Here is a 22,436-nt window from a genome sequence, read left to right on the forward strand (position 1 = left end):
TGCTGCTGCTGACTCTGCTGCTGCTGGCGCTGCTGCTGCTGCTGACTCTGCTGCTGCTGGCGCTGCTGCTGCTGCTGACTCTGCTGCTGCTGACTCTGCTGCTGCTGCTGACTCTGCTGCTGCTGCTGCTGCTGCTGCTGACTCTGCTGCTGCTGCTGCTGACTCTGCTGCTGCTGGCGCTGCTGCTGCTGCTGACTCTGCTGCTGCTGGCGCTGCTGCTGCTGCTGACTCTGCTGCTGCTGGCGCTGCTGCTGCTGCTGACTCTGCTGCTGCTGGCGCTGCTGCTGCTGCTGACTCTGCTGCTGCTGACTCTGCTGCTGCTGCTGACTGCTGCTGCTGCTGACTCTGCTGCTGCTGCTGCTGACTCTGCTGCTGCTGACTCTGCTGCTGCTGCTGACTCTGCTGCTGCTGCTGCTGACTCTGCTGCTGCTGCTGACTCTGCTGCTGCTGCTGCTGACTCTGCTGCTGCTGCTGACTCTGCTGCTGGTGACTCTGCAGGGGCTACAAGCTGCTGGAGCATGCGGCGGAGCTGGGCAGCATGCGCGCCGCCGAGCGGGTGGCGATGGCGGCGCTGCTGGGGGAGTACGCGCGGCAGGACGTGAGCACGGCGCTCGCCTCGCTGCAGACGCTCGCACAGGGCGGCTCCCCCAGGGCGCAGACGGTGTGTACGTGTGTACGTGTATACGTGTATACGCGTGTGTACATCTGTGTGTACGTACGTGTGTGCGTGTGCACGTTTGTGTGTATGTGTGTGTGTGCGCATGTGTGGACATGTGCGCGTGTGCATCCGCACGTGTGTGCATGCATACATATGTTTGTACATGTGTGCACATATGTATGTGTGCGTGCGTTCGTACGTGCGTGCGTGCGTGTGTACGGACGTGCGTGTGTGTGTGTGTACACATCACACACAGACAGAGATCCCACATATAGCATAAACAGATTTTGGGGGCAAGTGCTGTTAGCGAGTAGTAGCTCCTATAAAGACCGCCACTGTGGCACACGAGGGGGTGGGTGGCCAGCGTCGCGCCCGACCACCAAGTTCAAAACTCTGCGTACAGCACTGGGCAGGAGCCTCGTGAAAAAGAGTCTTGAGACTTGGCAAGACTTTCCTGGGTAAGCGAGCGTAGTGGTGGTGGTGGTGGTGCTGGTGGGGATGAATAATTATCGGTGATCATTTAGCATTGACCGTGGAACTGCGATGGTCTGGCAAACGTCGTGCCCCACTGCGCCCCGTAACCACCACCCCCCCCCCCCATTACTGCCCCCCCACCCGCCCGTTTCCACCCCCGTGCAGGCGCTGGGCTTCATGTACGCCACCGGCATCAACGTCAACTCCAGCCAGGCCAAGGTACCCCACGCCGGTTCTGTTTGGCTTCCTGTGGCTCTGTGTGTTGGGTGTCTGTGACGCTGCTGCTGTGTGTGGCTGTGTGTGTTGGGTGTCTGTGACGCTGCTGCGTGTGGCTGTATGCGGGGTGTTTGTGGCGCTGCTGCTGTGTGTGGCTGTGTGTGTGGATGTGTGTGTGGCTGTGTGTGGCTGTATGTGGGATGTTTGTGACGCTGCTGCTGTGTGTGGCTGTGTGTGTTGGGTGTTTGTGACGCTGCTACTGTGCGTGTGGCTCCGCAGGCTCTGGTCTACTACACGTTCGGGGCACTCGGAGGAAACCTGATGGCTCACATGATCCTTGTAAGTGGGGCAGTCATCCAGTTGTGCTGTGTATTTGTGTGTTAAAGTTGCCGTGCATGAAGTATTGTGTGTGCGGTGTGTGTCATGAGTGTTGCATGTGTGCTGCGTGCAGTGTATGCTATGTGTGTTGTATGAGTGTGTGGCGTGTGTGTGCGTGCTTTGTATGTTATGTTTGTTGTATGTGTTGTATGAGTGTGTTGTGTGTGTTATGTATGTTGTGTGTGTGTTGTATCCGTGCTATGTGCCTGTGTGTGCCGTGTGTTGGGTTGTATACGTGCTACGTGTGCGTGCCGTGTGTTACGTATGTTGTGTGTGTGTGCGCTGTGTATGTGCCGTGTATGTTACGTATGTTGTGTGTGCTACATGCGTGTGTGTGCCGTGTGCCTTGTGCAGGGTTACCGCTACTGGGCGGGTGTTGGGGTTGCTCAGAGCTGCGAGTCGGCACTCACTCACTACCGCACCGTGGCCAACCAAGGTACTCGCGCGTTCACTCCACAAGCCAACGCTCCACTCGGCTGCATGGCTCTTTCTCAGAAGCGGCCTGCCCATCACAGACGATAGCTCGATGAAGTGGCTCCTCGTCATCATGGAAATGTAGAGCAGCCAAAAACTCTAAACGCATGGTGATGTTGATTCTAAACAGGAGGAGAAAAATCCATGCGACCACGGGGAGAGAGAGGGAGACACGCCAACTCCAAATATACAGCGGCAGGCGTCATCAGGGTCGTGACTGTGCATGACTGTGTGTGACTGTGTGTGTGACTCTGTGTGTGACTGTGTGTGTGTGACTGTGTGTGTGACTGTATGTGTGACTGTGTGACTGACTGTGTGTGTGACTGTGTGTGACTGTGTGTGTGTGACTGTGTGTCGTTGTGCGTGACTGTGCGTGACTGTGTGTGACTGTGTGTGTGACTGAGTGACTGTGTGTGACTGTGTGTGTGACTGTGTGTCGTTGTGCGTGACTGTGTGTGACTGTGAGTGACTGTGTGACTGTGTGAGTGACTGTGAGTGACTGTGAGTGACTGTGTGTGACTGTGTGTGTGTGTGTGTCTGTGTGTGTCTGTGTGTGACTGTGTGTGACTGTGTGCGTGACTGTGTGCGTGACTGTGTGCGTGACTGTGTGTGTGTGTGTGACTGTGTGTGTGTGACTGTGACTGTGCGTGACTGTGTGTGTGTGTGTGACTGTGTGTGTGTGACTGTGACTGTGCGTGACTGTGTGCGTGACTGGGTGTGTGTGTGTGTGTGACTGTGTGTGTGTGACTGTGACTGCGTGTGACTGTGTGTGTCTGTGTCTGTGTGACTGTGTGTGACTGTGTGTGACTGTGTGTGACTGTGTGAGTATGCGTGTGTCTGTGTGACTGTGTGTGTGTGACTGTGTGTGACTGTGTGCGTGACTGTGTGAGTGTGCGTGTGACTGTGTGTGACTGTGCGTGACTGTGTGAGTGTGCGTGTGTCTGTGTGACTGTGTGTGTGTGACTGTGTGTGTGTGACTGTGTGTGTGTGACTGTGTGTGACTGTGTGAGTGTGCGTGTGTCTGTGTGACTGTGTGTGTGTGTGACTGTGTGTGTGACTGTGTGACTGTGCGACTGTGTGCGACTCTGTGTGTGTGACTGTGTGCGACTGTGTGTGTGTGACTGTGTGACTATGTGTGTGTGACTGACTGTGTGTGACTGTGTGTGTGTGACTGTGTGTCGTTGTGCGTGACTGTGCGTGACTGTGTGTGTGACTGTGAGTGACTGTGTGTGACTGTGTGTGTGTGACTGAGTGACTGTGTGTGACTGTGTGTCGTTGTGCGTGACTGTGTGACTGTGTGTGTGACTGTGAGTGACTGTGTGTGGCTGTGTGTGTGTGACTGTGAGTGACTGTGTGTGACTGTGTGTGTGACTGTGTGAGTGACTGTGAGTGACTGTGTGTGACTGTGTGTGTGTGACTGTGTGACTGTGTGTGTGACTGTGTGTGTGAGTGTGACTGTGTGACTGTGTGTGTGTGACTGTGACTGCGTGTGACTGCGTGACTGTGTGCGTGACTGTGTGTGTGTGACTGTGTGTCTGTGTCTGTGTGTGACTGTGTGTGACTGTGTGTGACTATGTGTGTGTGACTGTGCGTGTGTCTGTGTGACTGTGTGTGTGTGACTGTGTGTGTGACTGTGTGTGACTGTGTGCGTGACTGTGTGAGTGTGCGTGTGTCTGTGTGACTGTGTGTGTGTGACTGTGTGTGACTGTGTGCGTGACTGTGTGTGACCGTAGTGGCGAGTGACATCTCTCTGACGGGCGGCTCGGTGGTGCAGCGGATCCGTCTGCTGGACGAGGCCGAGTCCCCCGGCTCCAGCTCGGCCATGTTGGACGACGACCTCATCCAGTACTACCAGTTCCTTGCCGAGAAGGGCGACGTGCAGGCGCAGGTGCGATCGCTCGCCCGCCCGCCCGCTCGCCCGCCCGCTCGCTCTTCTGCTCGCCTGCTCTCACTCACCCGCCCGCTCTTCTAATCGCCCTCTCGCCAACTCGCTCGCTCGTGTGTGTGTCCCCGTGTCCCCCGTCATGACCAGGTGGGGTTGGGCCAGCTGCACCTGCAGGGCGGCCGAGGGGTTGAGCAGAACTTCCAGGTGAGGGTGCTGCGTGAGCCTCTGTGTGAGTCTGTGGGTCTTTGTGTGAGTCTGTGGGTCTCTGTGTGAGTCTGTGGGTCTCTGTGTGAGTCTGTGGGTCTCTGTGTGAGTCTGTGGGTCTCTGTGTGAGTCTGTGGGTCTCTGTGTGTGTCTGTGGGTCTCTGTGTGAGACTGTGGGTCTCTGTGTGAGTCTGAGTCTCTGTGTGAGCCTGTGGGTCTCTGTGTGAGTCTGAGTTTCTGTGTGAGTCTGTGGGTCTCTGTGTGAGTCTGTGGGTCTCTGTGTGAGTCTGTGGGTCTCTGTGTGAGTCTGTGGGTCTCTGTGTGAGCCTCTGTGTGAGTCTGTGGGTCTCTGTGTGAGTCTGTAGGTCTCTGTGTGAGTCTGTGGGTCTCTGTGTGAGACTGTGAGCCTCTGTGTGAGACTGTGGGTCTCTGTGTGAGTCTGTGGGTCTTTGTGTGAGTCTGTGGGTCTCTGTTTGAGTCTGTGGGTCTCTGTTTGAGTCTGTGGGTCTCTGTGTCAGACTGTGAGCCTCTGTGTGAGACTGTGAGCCTCTGTGTGAGTCTGTGGGTCTCTGTGTGAGTCTGTGGGTCTCTGTGTGAGTCTGTGGGTCTTTGTGTGAGTCTGTGGGTCTCTGTGTGAGTCTGTGGGTCTCTGTGTGAGTCTGTGGGTCTCTGTGTGAGCCTCTGTGTGAGTCTGTGGGTCTCTGTGTGAGTCTGTGGGTCTTTGTGTGAGTCTGTGGGTCTCTGTTTGAGTCTGTGGGTCTCTGTGTCAGACTGTGAGCCTCTGTGTGAGACTGTGAGCCTCTGTGTGAGTCTGTGGGTCTCTGTGTGAGTCTGTGGGTCTCTGTGTGAGTCTGTGGGTCTCTGTGTGAGTCTGTGGGTCTCTGTGTGAGTCTGTGGGTCTCTGTGTGAGTCTGTGGGTCTCTGTGTGAGTCTATGGATCTCTGTGTGAGCCTGTGAGTCTCTGTGTGAGACTGTGGGTCTCTGTGTGAGACTGTGGGTCTCTGTGTGAGCCTGTGGGTCTCTGTGTGAGCCTGTGGGTCTCTGTGTGAGCCTGTGAGTCTCTGTGTGAGACTGTGGGTCTCTGTGTGAGACTGTGGGTCTCTGTGTGAGCCTGTGGGTCTCTATGAGCCTGTGGGTCTCTGTGTGAGCCTGTGGTTCTCTGTACGAGTCTGTGGGTCTCTGTACGAGTCTGTGGGTCTCTGTGTGAGTCTGTGGGTCTCTTTGTGAGTCTGTGGGTCTCTGTGTGAGCCTGTGGGTCTCTGTGTGAGCCTGTGGGTCTCTGTGTGAGTCTGTGGGTCTCTGTGTGAGTCTGTGGGTCTCTGTGTGAGTCTGTGGGTCTCTGTATGAGTCTGGGTCTCTGTGTCATTACAGAAAGCATTTGACTACTTCCGGCAAGCGGCGGGCTCCGGAAATGGCAACGCGTTGGCATTCCTTGGCAAGGTGGGGCGCCACCACCACTACCATCACCACCACTACCATCACCACTACCACCACCACCACTAACACCACCACCATTACCAACAACCCTACCAACTGCACTACCACCACCACTATCATCACCACTACCAGCCAGGCCAGATGCACTTTGAGGCCACGTGAAGTGTCAAAGACTTGCTGATAGGAGGTCCCGGGACAGACCCAGGTGCCGTGGGTTGACTGACATGACTGGCAGATGCCCCCTGTTGTGCATCAGTCCACCTCTTCTCTCGCCCGTGTCGTGCCCATTTAGCCCCCTCTGTCCAGCCAAACAGAAACTGCCTGGGCATGCGGTTGCTGGGCATGCAGGCTACGTGACCCAGGAAACACAGCCTCGCCTGCTGGAGGAGCTCACTGATGGGAATGGGTCCAGATCTTTCAAGGATTTGTGAACTCCTCAGACAATCCAGCCTGGTTACACCCAGGATGGATCGTAGGGCATGCCAGCCTGAATGTTTCCAACCGGTGCAGATGTTCCATTAGAGGGGTCCACGTTTCACAAGCATAGAGATGGGAGGGCATGACTGTGGCCCAGAAGACCCGAAGCTTCGTGTGGAGTGAAAGACCAGGTAGCTTCCACACAGCGTTAATCAGCCGATGAAAATATAATGCCGCCCGATTGATTCGGAGTGAGACCTCTACTGCCCAGGTATGGAAAACTCAACTCTCTCCACAACTGCTCCATCACCAATGGGGAGTTGAGGGTGGAGTGTTTGATGGCGCAAAATAGCCAGGTTATTGCGCTTCGCTGAGAACCCGACGACCCGAGTTTGATGCCCGCTCACGGCCAACGGTAGTGACAATTATTTGAACCGCTCCTGGGCCCCCGCTAGGTCGACTCAGCCTCCAAATCAGTATCTGGTGCAGTGTGTAAACATCGTCACTAGGGAGACAAAGGCGGCCGGGCATGTTGCTGGCTACCCACCCCCACTTGTACCGCAGTGCCGGCCTTCATAGGTGTTACTCGCTAACAGCACTTGCCCCAACAGTCTGTTAAGGCTACACGGGGGATCTTTGTCTTTGTGTGTGTAGATGCACTCGGAGGGCTCGGACGTGGTCCCCCAGAACAACGAGACGGCGTTCCAGTACTTCAAGAAGGCGGCCGACATGGTGAAGATCCCCCCTCCCCCTCTCCCCTCTCCCCCCCTCCCCCTCTCCCCCTCTCCTCTCCCCCCCTCCCCCTCTCCCCCTCCCTTCTCCCCCCTCCCCTCTCCCCCCCTCCCCCCCCCCTGTGTGTGTGTCTCGCCGTGTGTTTCTTCTTACATATCTGCTTGCGTATCTCCATGCACATTTCCGTGTGTATCTCGTATGCGTATCTCCGTATGTATATTTCTGTGCCTATCTCCGTCTGCTTACCTCCGTGTGCGTTTCTTCGCGTGTATCTCTCTGTGTATTTTCGTGTGCGTATCTCCGTGCGTATCTCTGTGTGTGTATCTCCATGTACGTATCTCCGGGTGCGTATCTCAATGTGTATCTCGGTGCGTATTTGTGTGTGTAGAGAAGTTCCGACGGACGCACTCAGAGACGGAGGTATGTTAAGGGCTTTCGCCAGGGTTTATTAAAGCTGTTACAATATTACACAGGGTGCACAACTCCCAGGGGCTAGGGGTCCTACTCTGAGTCCAGGTCCCTGCCGGCTAGCTCCGGTCTCTCTCTCTCTCGTGTCGGATCGTGGACTCTGCCGACTCCACCGACCGGAGAGAGAAGCACCTCTACAGCTACCACCGGCTTCTCCCCAGACTCCCTATTTGATCCCTCTCTCTACCCGTTCCCACAGTCACCCCGCTTACGTCACGGGGTATCCCTTAAGTACCCTAGGAGACGTGACGTCATCACACTGAACGGCACACCTGACGTCACGTCCCCATTTTACTCCTCTACATGTGTATCTCCGTGCGTATGTGTGTGTCTCTGTATCTGCGTGTGTATCTGTGTGTGTATCTGTGTGTGTATCTCTGTGTGTATCTCGGTGCGTATCTCTGTGTGTATCTCTCTGTGTTTCTGCGTGTGTATCTCTGTGTATCTGCATGTGTATCTGCGTGTGTATCTGCGTGTGTATCTCTGTGTATCTGCATGTGTATCTGCGTGTGTATCTGCGTGTGTATCTCTGTGTATCTGCGTGTGTATCTCAATGTGTGTCTCTGTGTATGTGCTGCAGGGCAACCCCGTGGGGCAGAGTGGGCTGGGCATGGCATACTTGTTTGGCCGCGGCGTGCCAATCGTGAGTCCCCACGGTGCCAGCGAGCGCGCCAGCCCGCACCACCACGAGTGACGAGGGGCACCACCACTAGTGACGAGGGGCACCACCACCACGAGTGACGAGGGGCACCACCACTAGTGACGAGGGGCACCACCACCACTAGTGACGAGGGGCACCACCACCACTAGTGACGACGGGCACCACCACCACTAGTGACGAGGGGCACCACCACCACTAGTGACGACGGGCACCACCACTAGTGACGAGGGGCCCCGTGCCGCCGCTCCCCACCACCATCGCTCGGCCGCCTGTGGGCCGCTATGTCCACGTCCGAGCGAGCGGTTGCGCCGCGGCGGCGTACTCACGCGGCGGGGCTCACTCGCGTGTGTGTGTGCGTGTGTGCGTGTGTCTGTGTGTCTGTGTGCATGTGTGTGTTTGTGTGAAACGTGGACCCCTCTAACCGTGGACACCCCTAACCGTGGACCCCCCTAATGAAACATCTTCATGGATTAGAAACATTGAGGCTGGCCTGTCTACGATCCATCCTGGGTTTAGCCAGGCTGGATCGTGTGAGGAGCGCACAAATCCTTGAAAGATCTGGACACAGTCCCATCAGTGAGCTCCTCCGGCAGGCAAGGCTGCGCTGGCTGGGCCATGGAACCCGCATGCCCAAACAGCTTTTGTTTGGCCGGATAGATGGGGCACAAATGGGCGCTGCACTGGCTAGATAGAGATGGAGTGATGGGGTACAAGAGAATGTGGAGCTGAGTGAGCTTGCCGATGACTGGTACCAGCGGTGTCAAGATCGGCATTTGTGGAGGAGGCTCGTGAAGGACGCTGCTACTGGGCAGAGGAGCGAGGCTCACAACAACGAGCGGAGTCCCGGTTGGATAAAAAACACAGAAAGTTGGCACAGTAGGGGGCACAGGTGATGCATCGGCCAGTCATCTCAGTCAGTCGACCCGTGGCATCTGGGTCTGCCCCGTGACCTCCTGCCAGCGGGCGTTCGACACTTCACGTGGCCTCAAGGTGCACATGGCCTGGCACAAGCGTCGTGGTGACGTCACCGCCACTTAGTGGCGAATGGTTGTTGTTGTGTCTGTGTGTGTGTCTGTGTGTGTGTCTGTGTGTGTGTCTGTGTGTGTGCATATGCGGTGTTTGCCGGTAGCTCGGCAGGTGGCTGTTTAAGACGCCACCACCGGTGTCGCCGCTGGTGGTGGTGGCCACGCTGCTGCCGCTGCTGCTGCCGCTGCTGCTGCCGCTGCTGCTGCCGCTGCTGCATGCGGCTTGCCTTGCTACCCACTGCTTGTGGAGGCATAGCAGCGAGGGTTGGTGGATCACGCGGAGATGGTGTTATGAAACTCCCTTCTACCCCGTTGGTTGGAGTAAAGAGGGAGCCGTACCCCTGGCTCTGCCAGGAGAAGGTGGTACAGCAGAGTGTGGACTAATCTCCATCTGTCCCTTCTGAATCGGATAGAGTGCTGCCCCCTCGCATGCGTGGGTTTCCTCCGGGTGCTCCTTTGTTTTCTCGCGTGTATTGACACTAAATTGGCTGAAAACATCTTAATGCGTGGAGGACTGCAGAGCTTTGGGCAACCGTTGGTAGCGCCAGGCTCCTCGCCGCCTGCCTACTGCTGCTGCTGCTCTCCCGCTCGTCTGCGAAATTCCTCGGTGACCTTCGTAAGAACGACGGCGACGCAATTATGTCCAACCACGACAATAACCGTAACGCTACGTCGTTAGGTTATCGTTCGTTACCGACGGTCTCGCAAGGCACTAATGCAGTTCGTTGTTCTCTCGCCGGTGAAATTCTCGTGAATTTGCCGCTTCTCCACGATGGGGTGGGGGCAGGGGGGTTGCGGAGGGGCTTACAAACTGCGCCACAATTTCAGAATCCTAACAGCCCCAGTCGTGTTTCGTAAACGAGCGACAGCAGCGGTAGCGGCAGTGATGGCGGTAATCAAAAACAACAACAACAATAATCACCACCGTTGTGTCTGCGCGTGCCTCTGCCCCGTCACAGAACTATGACCTGGCCTTCAAGTACTTCCAGATGGCGGCGGAGCAGGGCTGGGTGGACGGGCAGCTGCAGCTGGGCACCATGTACTACAGTAAGATAAAGATCCCCCCGTAGCCTCCACAGACTCTAGGGGGCAAGTGCTACAACTAGCGAGTCGCGGCGCCTTCGAAGGCCGGCACGGCACACGAGGGGGGTGGGTGGCCAGCACCACGCCCGCCCGCCTTGGTCTCCCCAGTGGCGATGTTTACACACCGCACCGGGTACTCGTTTGAGTCAACCTCGTGGAGGCCCAAGGAACGGTTCCCAAAATCGTCACTGGTGTTGGTGGTGGCCGCGAGTGGGAATCAAACTCGGGTGGCCGGGTTCGTACCTCGGCGTGCTCACCGCTGCACCACCGCTCCCCACTGTGAGAAGCACACACAAAGGTCCCCCCCCGTGTCGCTTGCACAGGCTGCCCCGGGGCAAGTGCTTCCAGCGAGTAGCACCTTTGATGGCCAGCACGGCACAGCACCTGTGAGAGGATGGTGTGGCCAGTACCATGCCCAGCCGCCTTTGTCTCCCCCGTGGCGATGTTTACACACCGTTCCGTATGCTAATTTAAGGCTCGATTAACCTAGGGGAGGCCCAAAACCGGTTCAGATATTTGTAACCGATGTTGTATGTGAGCCGGGTTCGTCAAGCAGTGGTGCCGGGCACCCACCCCCTCGTGTGCCGTGCCGGCCTTCATTGGCGCTCGCCAACTATAAAAAAAACTACAAACTCTTTTTATTTTACCAGGTAAGGCCCACTGAGCTCTGTATAGACCTTTTACAAATGCGACCGGGCCGCAAATAACTTGCCAACCAAGTGGCTTGTCATCATCGTGTGGACATTTTTAGCAGCCAAAATACTCCGAACGCGCAATGCTGATTCTAAATGTGGAGGTAAAAGCCAAAGGACACGGAGAAAAATCCATGCAACCACGGGGAGAGAGAGCGAGACACGCAAACTCCAAATATACAGCAGGCGTCTGTGTCGGGATTGAACCCTCGACCTCCTGTATACCAGGTGAGGGAGTTAACATCTCTCCACCGCGTCGCCCCAACACTCGCCCCAACAGTGTGTGGAGGCTACACGGGTGTGGGATCTTTGTCTTTGCGTGTGGCAGACGGGCTGGGCGTGCGCCGGGACTACAAGATGGCCATCAAGTACTTCAACCTGGCGTCGCAGTCGGGCCACGTGCTCGCCTTCTACAACCTCGCCCAGATGCACGCCACGGGCACCGGCGTCATCCGCTCCTGCCACACAGCCGTGGAGGTGCGCCCACCAACACCACCCACTACCACCGACCAACGCCACCCACCACCACCATCCATCACCAATACCACCACCCACCAACACCACCCACCACCACGACCGCCCACCAACACCACCCACCAACACCACCCACTACCACCGACCAATGCCACCCACCACCACCAATACCACCACCCACCCAACACCGCCACCACCTGCCAACACCACCTGCCAACACCACCCACCAACAACACCCACCAACAACAACACCCACTACCACCCACCCCCACTCACCAACACTACCCAACAAAACCACCCGCCACCACTACCAACCACAACCACCCACCAACACCACCCACCAACAACATCGCCGCCAAGATGCTTTGTGTGTAAACATCGCCACTGGGGAGACAAAGGCGGCCAGGAGTGGTGCTGGCCTCCTACCCCCTCATGTGCCGTGTCGGCCTTCATAGGTGCTCGCTAACAGAACTTGCCCCAAAAGTCTGTTAAGGCTATACGGGGCAATCTTTGTGTCTTTGTCTCTCTCTGTGTCTCTGTGTATCTGTGCATGTGTGTGTCTGCGTGTATCTCTGTTGTTGTATCTCTACACGCGTGTGTTTATCTGCGTATGGGCCTATATCTGCGTGCGTGCATCCCAGCTGTTCAAGAACGTGTGCGAGCGAGGCCGCTGGGCGGAGCGCATGATGGGCGCGTACGGCGCCTACCGCGAGGGCAACGTGGACGCGGCGCTGGTGCGCTACCTGCTGCTGTCGGAGCAGGGCTACGAGGTGGCGCAGAGCAACGCCGCCTTCATCCTCGACCGCAGTGCGTCACCCCCACCCCCAGTCCCCCGTACCACCCACCCCTCGACCCCTCCCCCCGACCCCTCCCCCCACCCCCGTCCTCTCCTCCCCCGTCCTCTCCTCCCCTTCGTCAAGAAACTCCTCACCACCACCACCACCACCCTCTGACTAACAGGTGTCAGGCCCCACCGAGCTGTGTGGCTCTTTGTGGCCATCATCATCGTCGTCGTCGCGTGGAAATGTATCGCAGCCAAAGTACTCGCGCAATGTTGATTCTAAACGTGGAGGGAAAAACCAGAGAAAAATCCACGTGACCATGGGGAGAGAGAGAGAACGTGCGAACTCCAAATATACAGCAGCAGGTGTCAGGATCGGGACCGCACCCACGACCTCCTGTGTACCAGGCAAGGGAGTTAACATCTCCTGGCCACCGTGATGATGATGATGATGAGAGAGATGCAGACTCCACATAGACCTCCTGTGTACCAGGCAAGGGAGTTAACATCTCCTGGCCACCGTGATGATGATGATGAGAGAGACGCAGACTCCACATAGACCTCCTGTGTACCAGGCAAGGGAGTTAACATCTCCTAGCCACCGTGATGATGATGATCATGAGAGAGATGCAGACTCCACATAGACCTCCTGTGTACCAGGCAAGGGAGTTAACATTTCCTGGCCACCGTGATGATGATGATAGAGACGCAGACTCCACATAGACCTCCTGTGTACCAGGCAAGGCCACCGTGGCACCCGCCCTGATTTTAGGTGGCACCCCTGCAAGAAGGGTGTGTGTGTGGAGTTTGTATCCTCCCTCCTCCTGCTGTTCTGCTGGGTTTCCTCCAGGGTTCTCCCCTTTCCTCCCGTAGCTAAACTCGCGTGCACAGTGTAACCGGTATCAGCCAAACATCCCAATTCTACAACATTGTCTGCAAATCACTCAATTGGGATCGCACGAAGCAGAGGCAGCAGCAGGAGCGGCATCGCCCCCCTGCTGCGGGTACACGGCAGGACCCTCCGAGGCTCAGCAAGGCCTCGTAGGGTGAGAGCGCGGAATCGCAAACAACGAGACGCCGACTCCACGCCCGAGATCGCGCTGCCAGGCTCCACGCTTACCATCCGTGTGACCCCCCCAGCGTGACCCTAACGGTGAGCACCCCGCGTGTGCACCCCCCCCCCCCCCCCCGCACAGAGGAGGCCCGTGTGGTGAATGAGAGCGAGACGTACCCACGCGCGCTGCTCTACTGGAACCGCGCCGCCTCGCAGGGTGAGACGCCCCCAGCGCCCCCCAGACACAGACACACCCAGACACGGTGCCCCTCACACACAGACACACCCAGACACGGTGCCCCTCACACACAGACACACCCAGACATGGTGCCCCTCACACACAGACACACCCAGACACGGTGCCCCTCACGCACAGACACACCCAGACACGGTGCCCCTCACGCACAGACACACCCAGACACGGTGCCCCTCACGCACAGACACACCCAGACACGGTGCCCCTCACGCACAGACACACCCAGACACGGTGCCCCTCACGCACAGACACACCCAGACACGGTGCCCCTCACGCACAGACACACCCAGACACGGTGCCCCTCACGCACAGACACACCCAGACACGGTGCCCCTCACGCACAGACACACCCAGACACGGTGCCCCTCACGCACAGACACACCCAGACACGGTGCCCCTCACGCACAGACACACCCAGACACGGTGCCCCTCACGCACAGACACACCCAGACACGGTGCCCCTCACGCACAGACACACCCAGACACAGCGCCCCTCACACACAGACACACCCAGACACGGTGCCCCTCACGCACAGACACACCCAGACACGGCGCCCCTCACACACAGACACACCCAGACACGGTGCCCCTCACGCACAGACACACCCAGACACGGCGCCCCTCACGCACAGACACACCCAGACACGATGCCCCTCACGCACAGACACACCCAGACACGGCGCCCCTCACGCACAGACACACCCAGACACGGCGCCCCTCACGCACAGACACACCCAGACACGGCGCCCCTCACACACAGACACACCCAGACACGGCGCCCCTCACACACAGACACACCCAGACACGGCGCCCCTCACACACAGACACACCCAGACACGGCGCCCCTCACGCACAGACACACCCAGACACGGTGCCCCTCACACACAGACACACCCAGACACGGCGCCCCTCACACACAGACACACCCAGACACGGCGCCCCTCACACACAGACACACCCAGACACGGTGCCCCTCACACACAGACACACCCAGACACGGTGCCCCTCACACACAGACACACCCAGACACGGTGCCCCTCACACACAGACACACCCAGACACGGTGCCCCTCACGCACAGACACACCCAGACGCGCGGGCGAACCCCTGGTCTCTCATCACCGCCCCACACCCCCACACCCCCCACAGGCTACACGGTGGCGCGGCTGAAGCTGGGCGACTACCACTACTACGGCCAAGGCACGGAGGTGGACTACGAGGCGGCGGCCATCCACTACCGCCTGGCGTCGGAGCAGCAGCACAACGCGCAGGCCATGTTCAACCTGGGCTACATGCACGAGCAGGGCCTTGGCATGAAGAGGGTGAGCGGGAGAGTGAGCGGGAGAGGGAGAGCGAGCGGGAGAGGGCGAGCGGGAGAGAGAGCGAGCGGGAGAGGGCGAGCGGGAGGGGGAGAGCGGGAGAGGGCGAGCGGGAGGGGGAGAGCGGGAGAGAGAGCGGGGAAACTCCAGAGGGAGCCCCCAGAGTGAGCCCCGAGCGATTGGTAAATGATTCTTGGGTCAGATTGCTTTAGTCAAATCTGTCATAGTTCCCTCCTCCACCCGACACAGTCGATTTTATAAAATTGTGTGTTCACGTGCGTACGTGCGTACGTGCGTACGCGTGCGGAGAGTGACAGCGGATTGGCTTGCGCACTCCGCTACGGCCAACATCAGTGACGAATATCTGAACCACGTCCCGGGCCTTCCCTTGGCGACTCGGAGACAAAGGCGGCCGGGTGCGGTGCCGGCCACCGACCCCCTCGTGCACCCTCCGTAGAGTGCCACGCGCTCACTGCACTTGCCCCGACAGTGCGTTGAGGCTACGCGGGGGCGCTGTGTGTGTGTGCGTGCGTGTGCGAGTCAGGATATCCACCTGGCCAAGCGCTTCTACGACATGGCGGCGGAGGCAAGCGCCGACGCTCAGATCCCCGTGTTCCTCGCCGTGTGCAAACTCGACCTGCTCCACGTCCTCGAGTTCCTGCAGCGCAGCAACGTGAGCAGCCACCCCCACACACAGCACCCCCCACACACAGCACCCCCACACACAGCACCCCCACACACACACAGCACCCCCCACACACAGCACCCCCCACACACAGCACCCCCCACACACAGCACCCCCCACACACAGCACCCCCCACACACAGCACCCCCACACACACACAGCACCCCCCACACACAGCACCCCCCACACACAGCACCCCCCACACACAGCACCCCCACACACAGCACCCCCACACACACACAGCACCCCCCACACACAGCACCCCCCACACACAGCACCCCCCCACACACAGCACCCCCCACACACAGCACCCCCCACACACAGCACCCCCACACACAGCACCCCCCACACACAGCACCCCCACACACACAGCACCCCCACACACACAGCACCCCCACACACACAGCACCCCCACACACAGCACCTCCACACACACACAGCACCCCCCACACACAGCACCCCCCACACACACAGCACCCCCACACACAGCACCCCCACACACACAGCACCCCCACACACACACAGCACCCCCACACACACACAGCACCCCCACCCACACACAGCACCCCCACACACACAGCACCCCCCACACACAGCACCTCCCACACACAGCACCTCCCACACACAGCACCCCCCACACACAGCACCCCCACACACACAGCACCCCCCACACACAGCACCCCCCACACACAGCACCCCCCACACACAGCACCCCCCCACACACAGCACCCCCACACACAGCACCCCCACACACAGCACCCCCACACACAGCACCCCCACACACACAGCACCCCCACACATACAGCACCCCCACACACAGCACCCCCACACACACAGCACCCCCCACACACAGCACCCCCCACACACAGCACCCCCCACACACAGCACCCCCCACACACAGCACCCCCACACACACAGCACCCCCCACACACAGCACCCCCACACACACAGCACCCCCCACACACAGCACCCCCCACACACAGCACCCCCCACACACAGCACCCCCCACACACAGCACCCCCCCACACACAGCACCCCCCACACACAGCACCCCCCCCACACACAGCACCCCCCACACACAGCACCCCCCCCACACACAGCACCCCCCACACACAGCACCCCCACACACACACAGCACCCCCCACACACACACAGCACCCCCCACACACAGCAGCACCCCCACACACAGCACACACACACAGCACCCCCACACACACACAGCACCCCCCCCACACACAGCACCCCCCACACACACAGCACCCCCACACACAGCACCCCCACACACACACAGCACCCCCCACACACAGCACCCCCCCCCACACACAGCACCCCCACACACAGCACCCCCCACACACAGCACCCCCCACACACAGCACCCCCCCACACACAGCACCACCCCACACACAGCACCCCCCCCACACACAGCACCCCCCACACACACAGCACCCCCCCCACACACAGCACCCCCCCCACACACAGCACCCCCCCCACACACAGCACCCCCCCACACACAGCACCCCCACACACACACAGCACCCCCCACACACACACAGCACCCCCCACACACAGCACCCCCCCCACACACAGCACCCCCACACACAGCACCCCCACACACACACAGCACCCCCCACACACAGCACCCCCCCCACACACAGCACCCCCCACACACACAGCACCCCCACACACAGCACCCCCACACACACACAGCACCCCCCCACACACAGCACCCCCCCCACACACAGCACCCCCCACACACAGCACCCCCACACACAGCACCCCCCACACACAGCACCCCCCCCACACACAGCACCCCCCACACACAGCACCCCCACACACAGCACCCCCCACACACAGCACCCCCACACACACACAGCACCCCCCACACACAGCACCTCCCCCAAACACAGCACCCCCCACACACACACAGCACCCCCCACACACAGCACCCCCACACACACACAGCACCCCCCACACACAGCACCCCCCCCACACAGCACCCCCACACACACACAGCACCCCCCACACACAGCACCCCCCCCACACACAGCACCCCCCCCACACACAGCACCCCCCCACACACACAGCACCCCCCACACACAGCACCCCCCCCACACACAGCACCCCCCCACACACACAGCACCCCCCACACACAGCACCCCCCACACACAGCACCCCCCACACACAGCACCCCCACACACACAGCACCCCCCACACACACAGCACCCCCCCCACACACACAGCACCCCCCACACACAGCACCCCCCACACACAGCACCCCCACACACAGCACCCCCCACACACAGAACCCCCACACACAGCACCCCCCACACACAGAACCCTCCACACACAGCACCCCCCACACACAGCACCCCCCCACACACAGCACCCCCACACACACATCACACCCACACACAGCACCCCCACACACAGCACCCCCCACACACAGCACCCCCACACACACAGCACCCCCCACACACAGCACCCCCCACACACAGCACCCCCCACACACAGCACCCCCCCACACACAGCACCCCCACACACACAGCACCCCCCACACACAGCACCCCCCACACACAGCACCCCCCACACACACAGCACCCCCCACACACAGCACCCCCCACACACAGCACCTCCCACACACAGCACCCCCACACACAGCACCCCCACACACAGCACCCCCCACACACAGCACCCCCACACACACACAGCACCCCCCACACACAGCACCCCCCACACACAGCACCCCCACACACAGCACCCCCCACACACAGAACCCCCCACACACAGCACCCCCCACACACAGCACCCCCCACACACAGCACCCCCACACACACAGCACCCCCCCACACACAGCACCCCCCACACACAGCACCCCCCACACACAGCACCCCCACACACACAGCACCCCCCACACACAGCACCCCCCACACACAGCACCCCCCACACACAGCACCTCCCACACACAGCACCCCCACACACAGCACCCCCACACACAGCACCCTCACACACACAGCACCCCCCCACACACAGCACCCCCCACACACAGCACCCCCACACACAGCACCCTCACACACAGCACCCCCACACACAGCACCCCCCACACACACACAGCACCCCCACACACAGCACCCCCCACACACAGCACCCCCACACACAGCACCCCCCACACACACACACAGCACCCCCACACACAGCACCCCCCACACACAGCACCCCCACACAGCACCCCCCACACACACACAGCACCCCCCACACACAGCACCCCCACACACAGCACCCCCACACACAGCACCCCCCCACACACAGCACCCCCCCACACACAGCACCCCCACACACAGCACCCCCCACACACAGCACCCCCACACACAGCACCCCCCACACACACACAGCACCCCCACACACAGCACCCCCCACACACAGCACCCCCCACACACAGCACCCCCACACACAGCACCCCCCACCACACACACAGCACCCCCACACACAGCACCCCCACACACAGCACCCCCACACACAGCAACCCCACACACAGCACCCCCACACACAGCACCCCCACACACAGCACCCCCCACACACAGCACCCCCACAAACAGCACCCCCACACACAGCACCCCCACACAGCACCCCCACACACAGCACCACACACACACAGCACCCCCCACACACAGCACCCCCCACACACAGCACCCCCCACACACAGCACCCCCCACACACACACAGCACCCCCCACACACAGCACCCCCCACACACAGCACCCCCCACACACAGCACCCCCCACACACACACAGCACCCCCCACACACAGCACCCCCCACACACAGCACCCTCCACACACAGCACCCCCCACACACAGCACCCCCCCACACACACACAGCACCCCCCACACACAGCACCCCCCACACACAGCACCCCCCACACACAGCACCCCCACACACAGCACCCCCACACACAGCACCCCCCCACACAGCACCCCCCACACACACACAGCACCCCCCCACACACAGCACCCCCCCACACACACACAGCACCCCCCACACACACACAGCACCCCCCACACACACACAGCACCCCCCACACACAGCACCCCCCACACACAGCACCCCCCACACACAGCACCCCCCACACACAGCACCCCCCACACACAGAACCCCCCACACACAGCACCCCCACACACACAGCACCCCCCACACACAGCACCCCCACAGACAGCACCCCCCACACACACACAGCACCCCCCACACACACACAGCACCCCCCACACACAGCACCCCCCACACACACACAGCACCCCCCCACACACACACAGCACCCCCCACACACAGCACCCCCCACACACAGCACCCCCCACACACAGCACCCCCCACACACAGCACCCCCCACACACACACAGCACCCCCCACACACAGCACCCCCCACACACACAGCACCCCCCACACACACAGCACCCCCCACACACAGCACCCCCCACACACAGCACCCCCCACACACAGCACCCCCCACACACAGCACCCCCCACACACACACAGCACCCCCCACACACAGCACCCCCCACACACAGCACCCCCACACACAGCACCCCCACACACAGCACCCCCCCACACACAGCACCCCCCACACACAGCACCCCCACACACAGCACCCCCACACACAGCACCCCCACACACAGCACCCCCCACACACAGCACCCCCCACACACACACCACCCCCACACACAGCACCCCCACACACAAACCCCCCACACACAGAACCCCCCACACACAGCACCCCCACACACAGCACCCCACACACAGCACCCCCACACACAGCACCCCCCACACACAGAACCCCCCACACACAGCACCCCCACACACAGCACCCCCCACACACAGCACCCTCCCACACACACAGCACCCCCACACACAGCACCCCCACACACAGCACCCCCACACACAGCACCCCCACACACAGCACCCCACCACACAGCACCCCCACACACACAGCACCCCCCACACACAGCACCCCCCACACACAGCACCCCCCACACACAGCACCCCCCACACACAGCACCCCCCACACACAGCACCCCCCACACACACACAGCACCCCCCACACACACACAGCACCCCCCACACACAGCACCCCCACACACACAGCACCCCCCACACACAGCACCCCCCACACACACAGCACCCCCACACACAGCACCCCCACACACAGAACCCCCCACACACAGCACCCCCACACACAGCACCCCCACACACAGCACCCCCCACACACAGAACCCCCCACACACAGCACCCCCACACACAGCACCCCCACACACAGCACCCCCCACACACAGCACCCCCCACACACACAGCACCCCCACACACAGCACCCCCCACACACAGCACCCCCCACACACACAGCACCCCTACACACAGCACCCCCACACACAGAACCCCCCACACACAGCACCCCCCACACACAGCACCCCCACACACAGCACCCCCCACACACAGCACCCCCCACACACAGAACCCCCCACACACAGCACCCCCACACACAGCACCCCCCACACACAGCACCCCCCACACACAGCACCCCCACACACAGCACCCCCCACACACAGCACCCCCCACACACAGCACCCCCACACACAGCACCCCCACACACAGCACCCCCCACACACAGCACCCCCCACACACAGCACCCCCCACACACAGCACCCCCCACACACAGCACCCCCCACACACAGCACCCCCCACACACAGCACCCCCCCACACACAGCACCCCCCACACACAGCACCCCCCACACACACACAGTACCCCCCACACACAGCACCCCCACACACACAGCACCCCCCCACACACAGCACCCCCCACACACAGCACCCCCCACACACACAGCACCCCCCACACACAGCATCCCCCACACACAGAACCCCCCACACACAGCACCCCCACACACAGCACCCCCCACACACAGCACCCCCACACACACAGCACCCCCACACACAGCACCCCCCCACACACAGCACCCCCACACACACAGCACCCCCACACACAGCACCCCCCCACACACAGCACCCCCCACACACAGCACCCCCCACACACACAGCACCCCCCACACACAGCACCCCCCACACACAGCACCCCCACACACCCAGCACCCCCCCACACAGCACCCCCACACACAGCACCCCCCACACACACACAGCACCCCCCACACCACACACAGCACCCCCCACACACACAGCACCCCCACACACAGCACCCCCCACACACAGCACCCCCCACACACAGCACCCCCCCACACACAGCACCCCCCACACACAGAACCCCCCACACACAGCACCCCCACACACACAGCACCCCCCACACACAGCACCCCCACAGACAGCACCCCCACACACAGCACCCCCCACACACACAGCACCCCCCACACACACAGCACCCCCCACACACAGCACCCCCCACACACACACAGCACCCCCCACACACAGCACCCCCCACACACAGCACCCCCCACACACACACAGCACCCCCACACACAGCACCCCCCACACACAGCACCCCCCCACACACAGCACCCCCCACACACACACAGCACCCCCCACACACAGCACCCCCACACACACAGCACCCCCCACACACAGCACCCCCCACACACAGCACCCCCCACACACAGCACCCCCCACACACAGCACCCCCCCACACACACACAGCACCCCCCACACACAGCACCCCCCACACACAGCACCCCCACACACAGCACCCCCACACACAGCACCCCCCACACACAGCACCCCCCACACTCAGCACCCCCACACACAGCACCCCCACACACAGCACCCCCACACACAGCACCCCCCACACACAGCACCCCCCACACACACACCACCCCCACACACAGCACCCCCACACACAGAACCCCCCACACACAGAACCCCCCACACACAGCACCCCCACACACAGCACCCCCACACACAGCACCCCCCACACACAGCACCCCCCACACACAGAACCCCCCACACACAGCACCCCACACACAGCACCCCCACACACAGCACCCCCCACACACAGAGCACCCCCACACACAGCAC

The 22,436-nt window shown here is 60.9% G+C and overlaps 1 protein-coding gene across 1 annotated transcript in view; it reads left to right on the forward strand.

The window, feature by feature from the left end:
• The window catches only part of SEL1L (SEL1L adaptor subunit of SYVN1 ubiquitin ligase), a 42,125-nt gene that overhangs the window by 11,898 nt on the left and 7,791 nt on the right, over positions 1-22,436 (forward strand). Inside the window, exons 6-20 of the mRNA XM_078617068.1 lie at positions 499-661; positions 1,298-1,351; positions 1,628-1,687; positions 2,081-2,162; positions 3,934-4,088; positions 4,233-4,289; positions 5,661-5,729; positions 6,798-6,875; positions 7,924-7,986; positions 9,989-10,076; positions 11,133-11,281; positions 11,920-12,085; positions 13,256-13,330; positions 14,518-14,690; positions 15,232-15,360. Of these exons, the coding sequence (XP_078473194.1) occupies positions 499-661; positions 1,298-1,351; positions 1,628-1,687; positions 2,081-2,162; positions 3,934-4,088; positions 4,233-4,289; positions 5,661-5,729; positions 6,798-6,875; positions 7,924-7,986; positions 9,989-10,076; positions 11,133-11,281; positions 11,920-12,085; positions 13,256-13,330; positions 14,518-14,690; positions 15,232-15,360 (1,561 nt within the window). The remainder of the gene's footprint in view (positions 1-498; positions 662-1,297; positions 1,352-1,627; positions 1,688-2,080; positions 2,163-3,933; positions 4,089-4,232; positions 4,290-5,660; positions 5,730-6,797; positions 6,876-7,923; positions 7,987-9,988; positions 10,077-11,132; positions 11,282-11,919; positions 12,086-13,255; positions 13,331-14,517; positions 14,691-15,231; positions 15,361-22,436) is intronic.

The sequence above is a fragment of the Lampetra planeri genome, chromosome 52 (assembly GCF_965212315.1).
Source record: "Lampetra planeri chromosome 52, kcLamPlan1.2.h2, whole genome shotgun sequence".
Classification (NCBI taxonomy): Eukaryota; Metazoa; Chordata; class Hyperoartia; order Petromyzontiformes; family Petromyzontidae; genus Lampetra; species Lampetra planeri.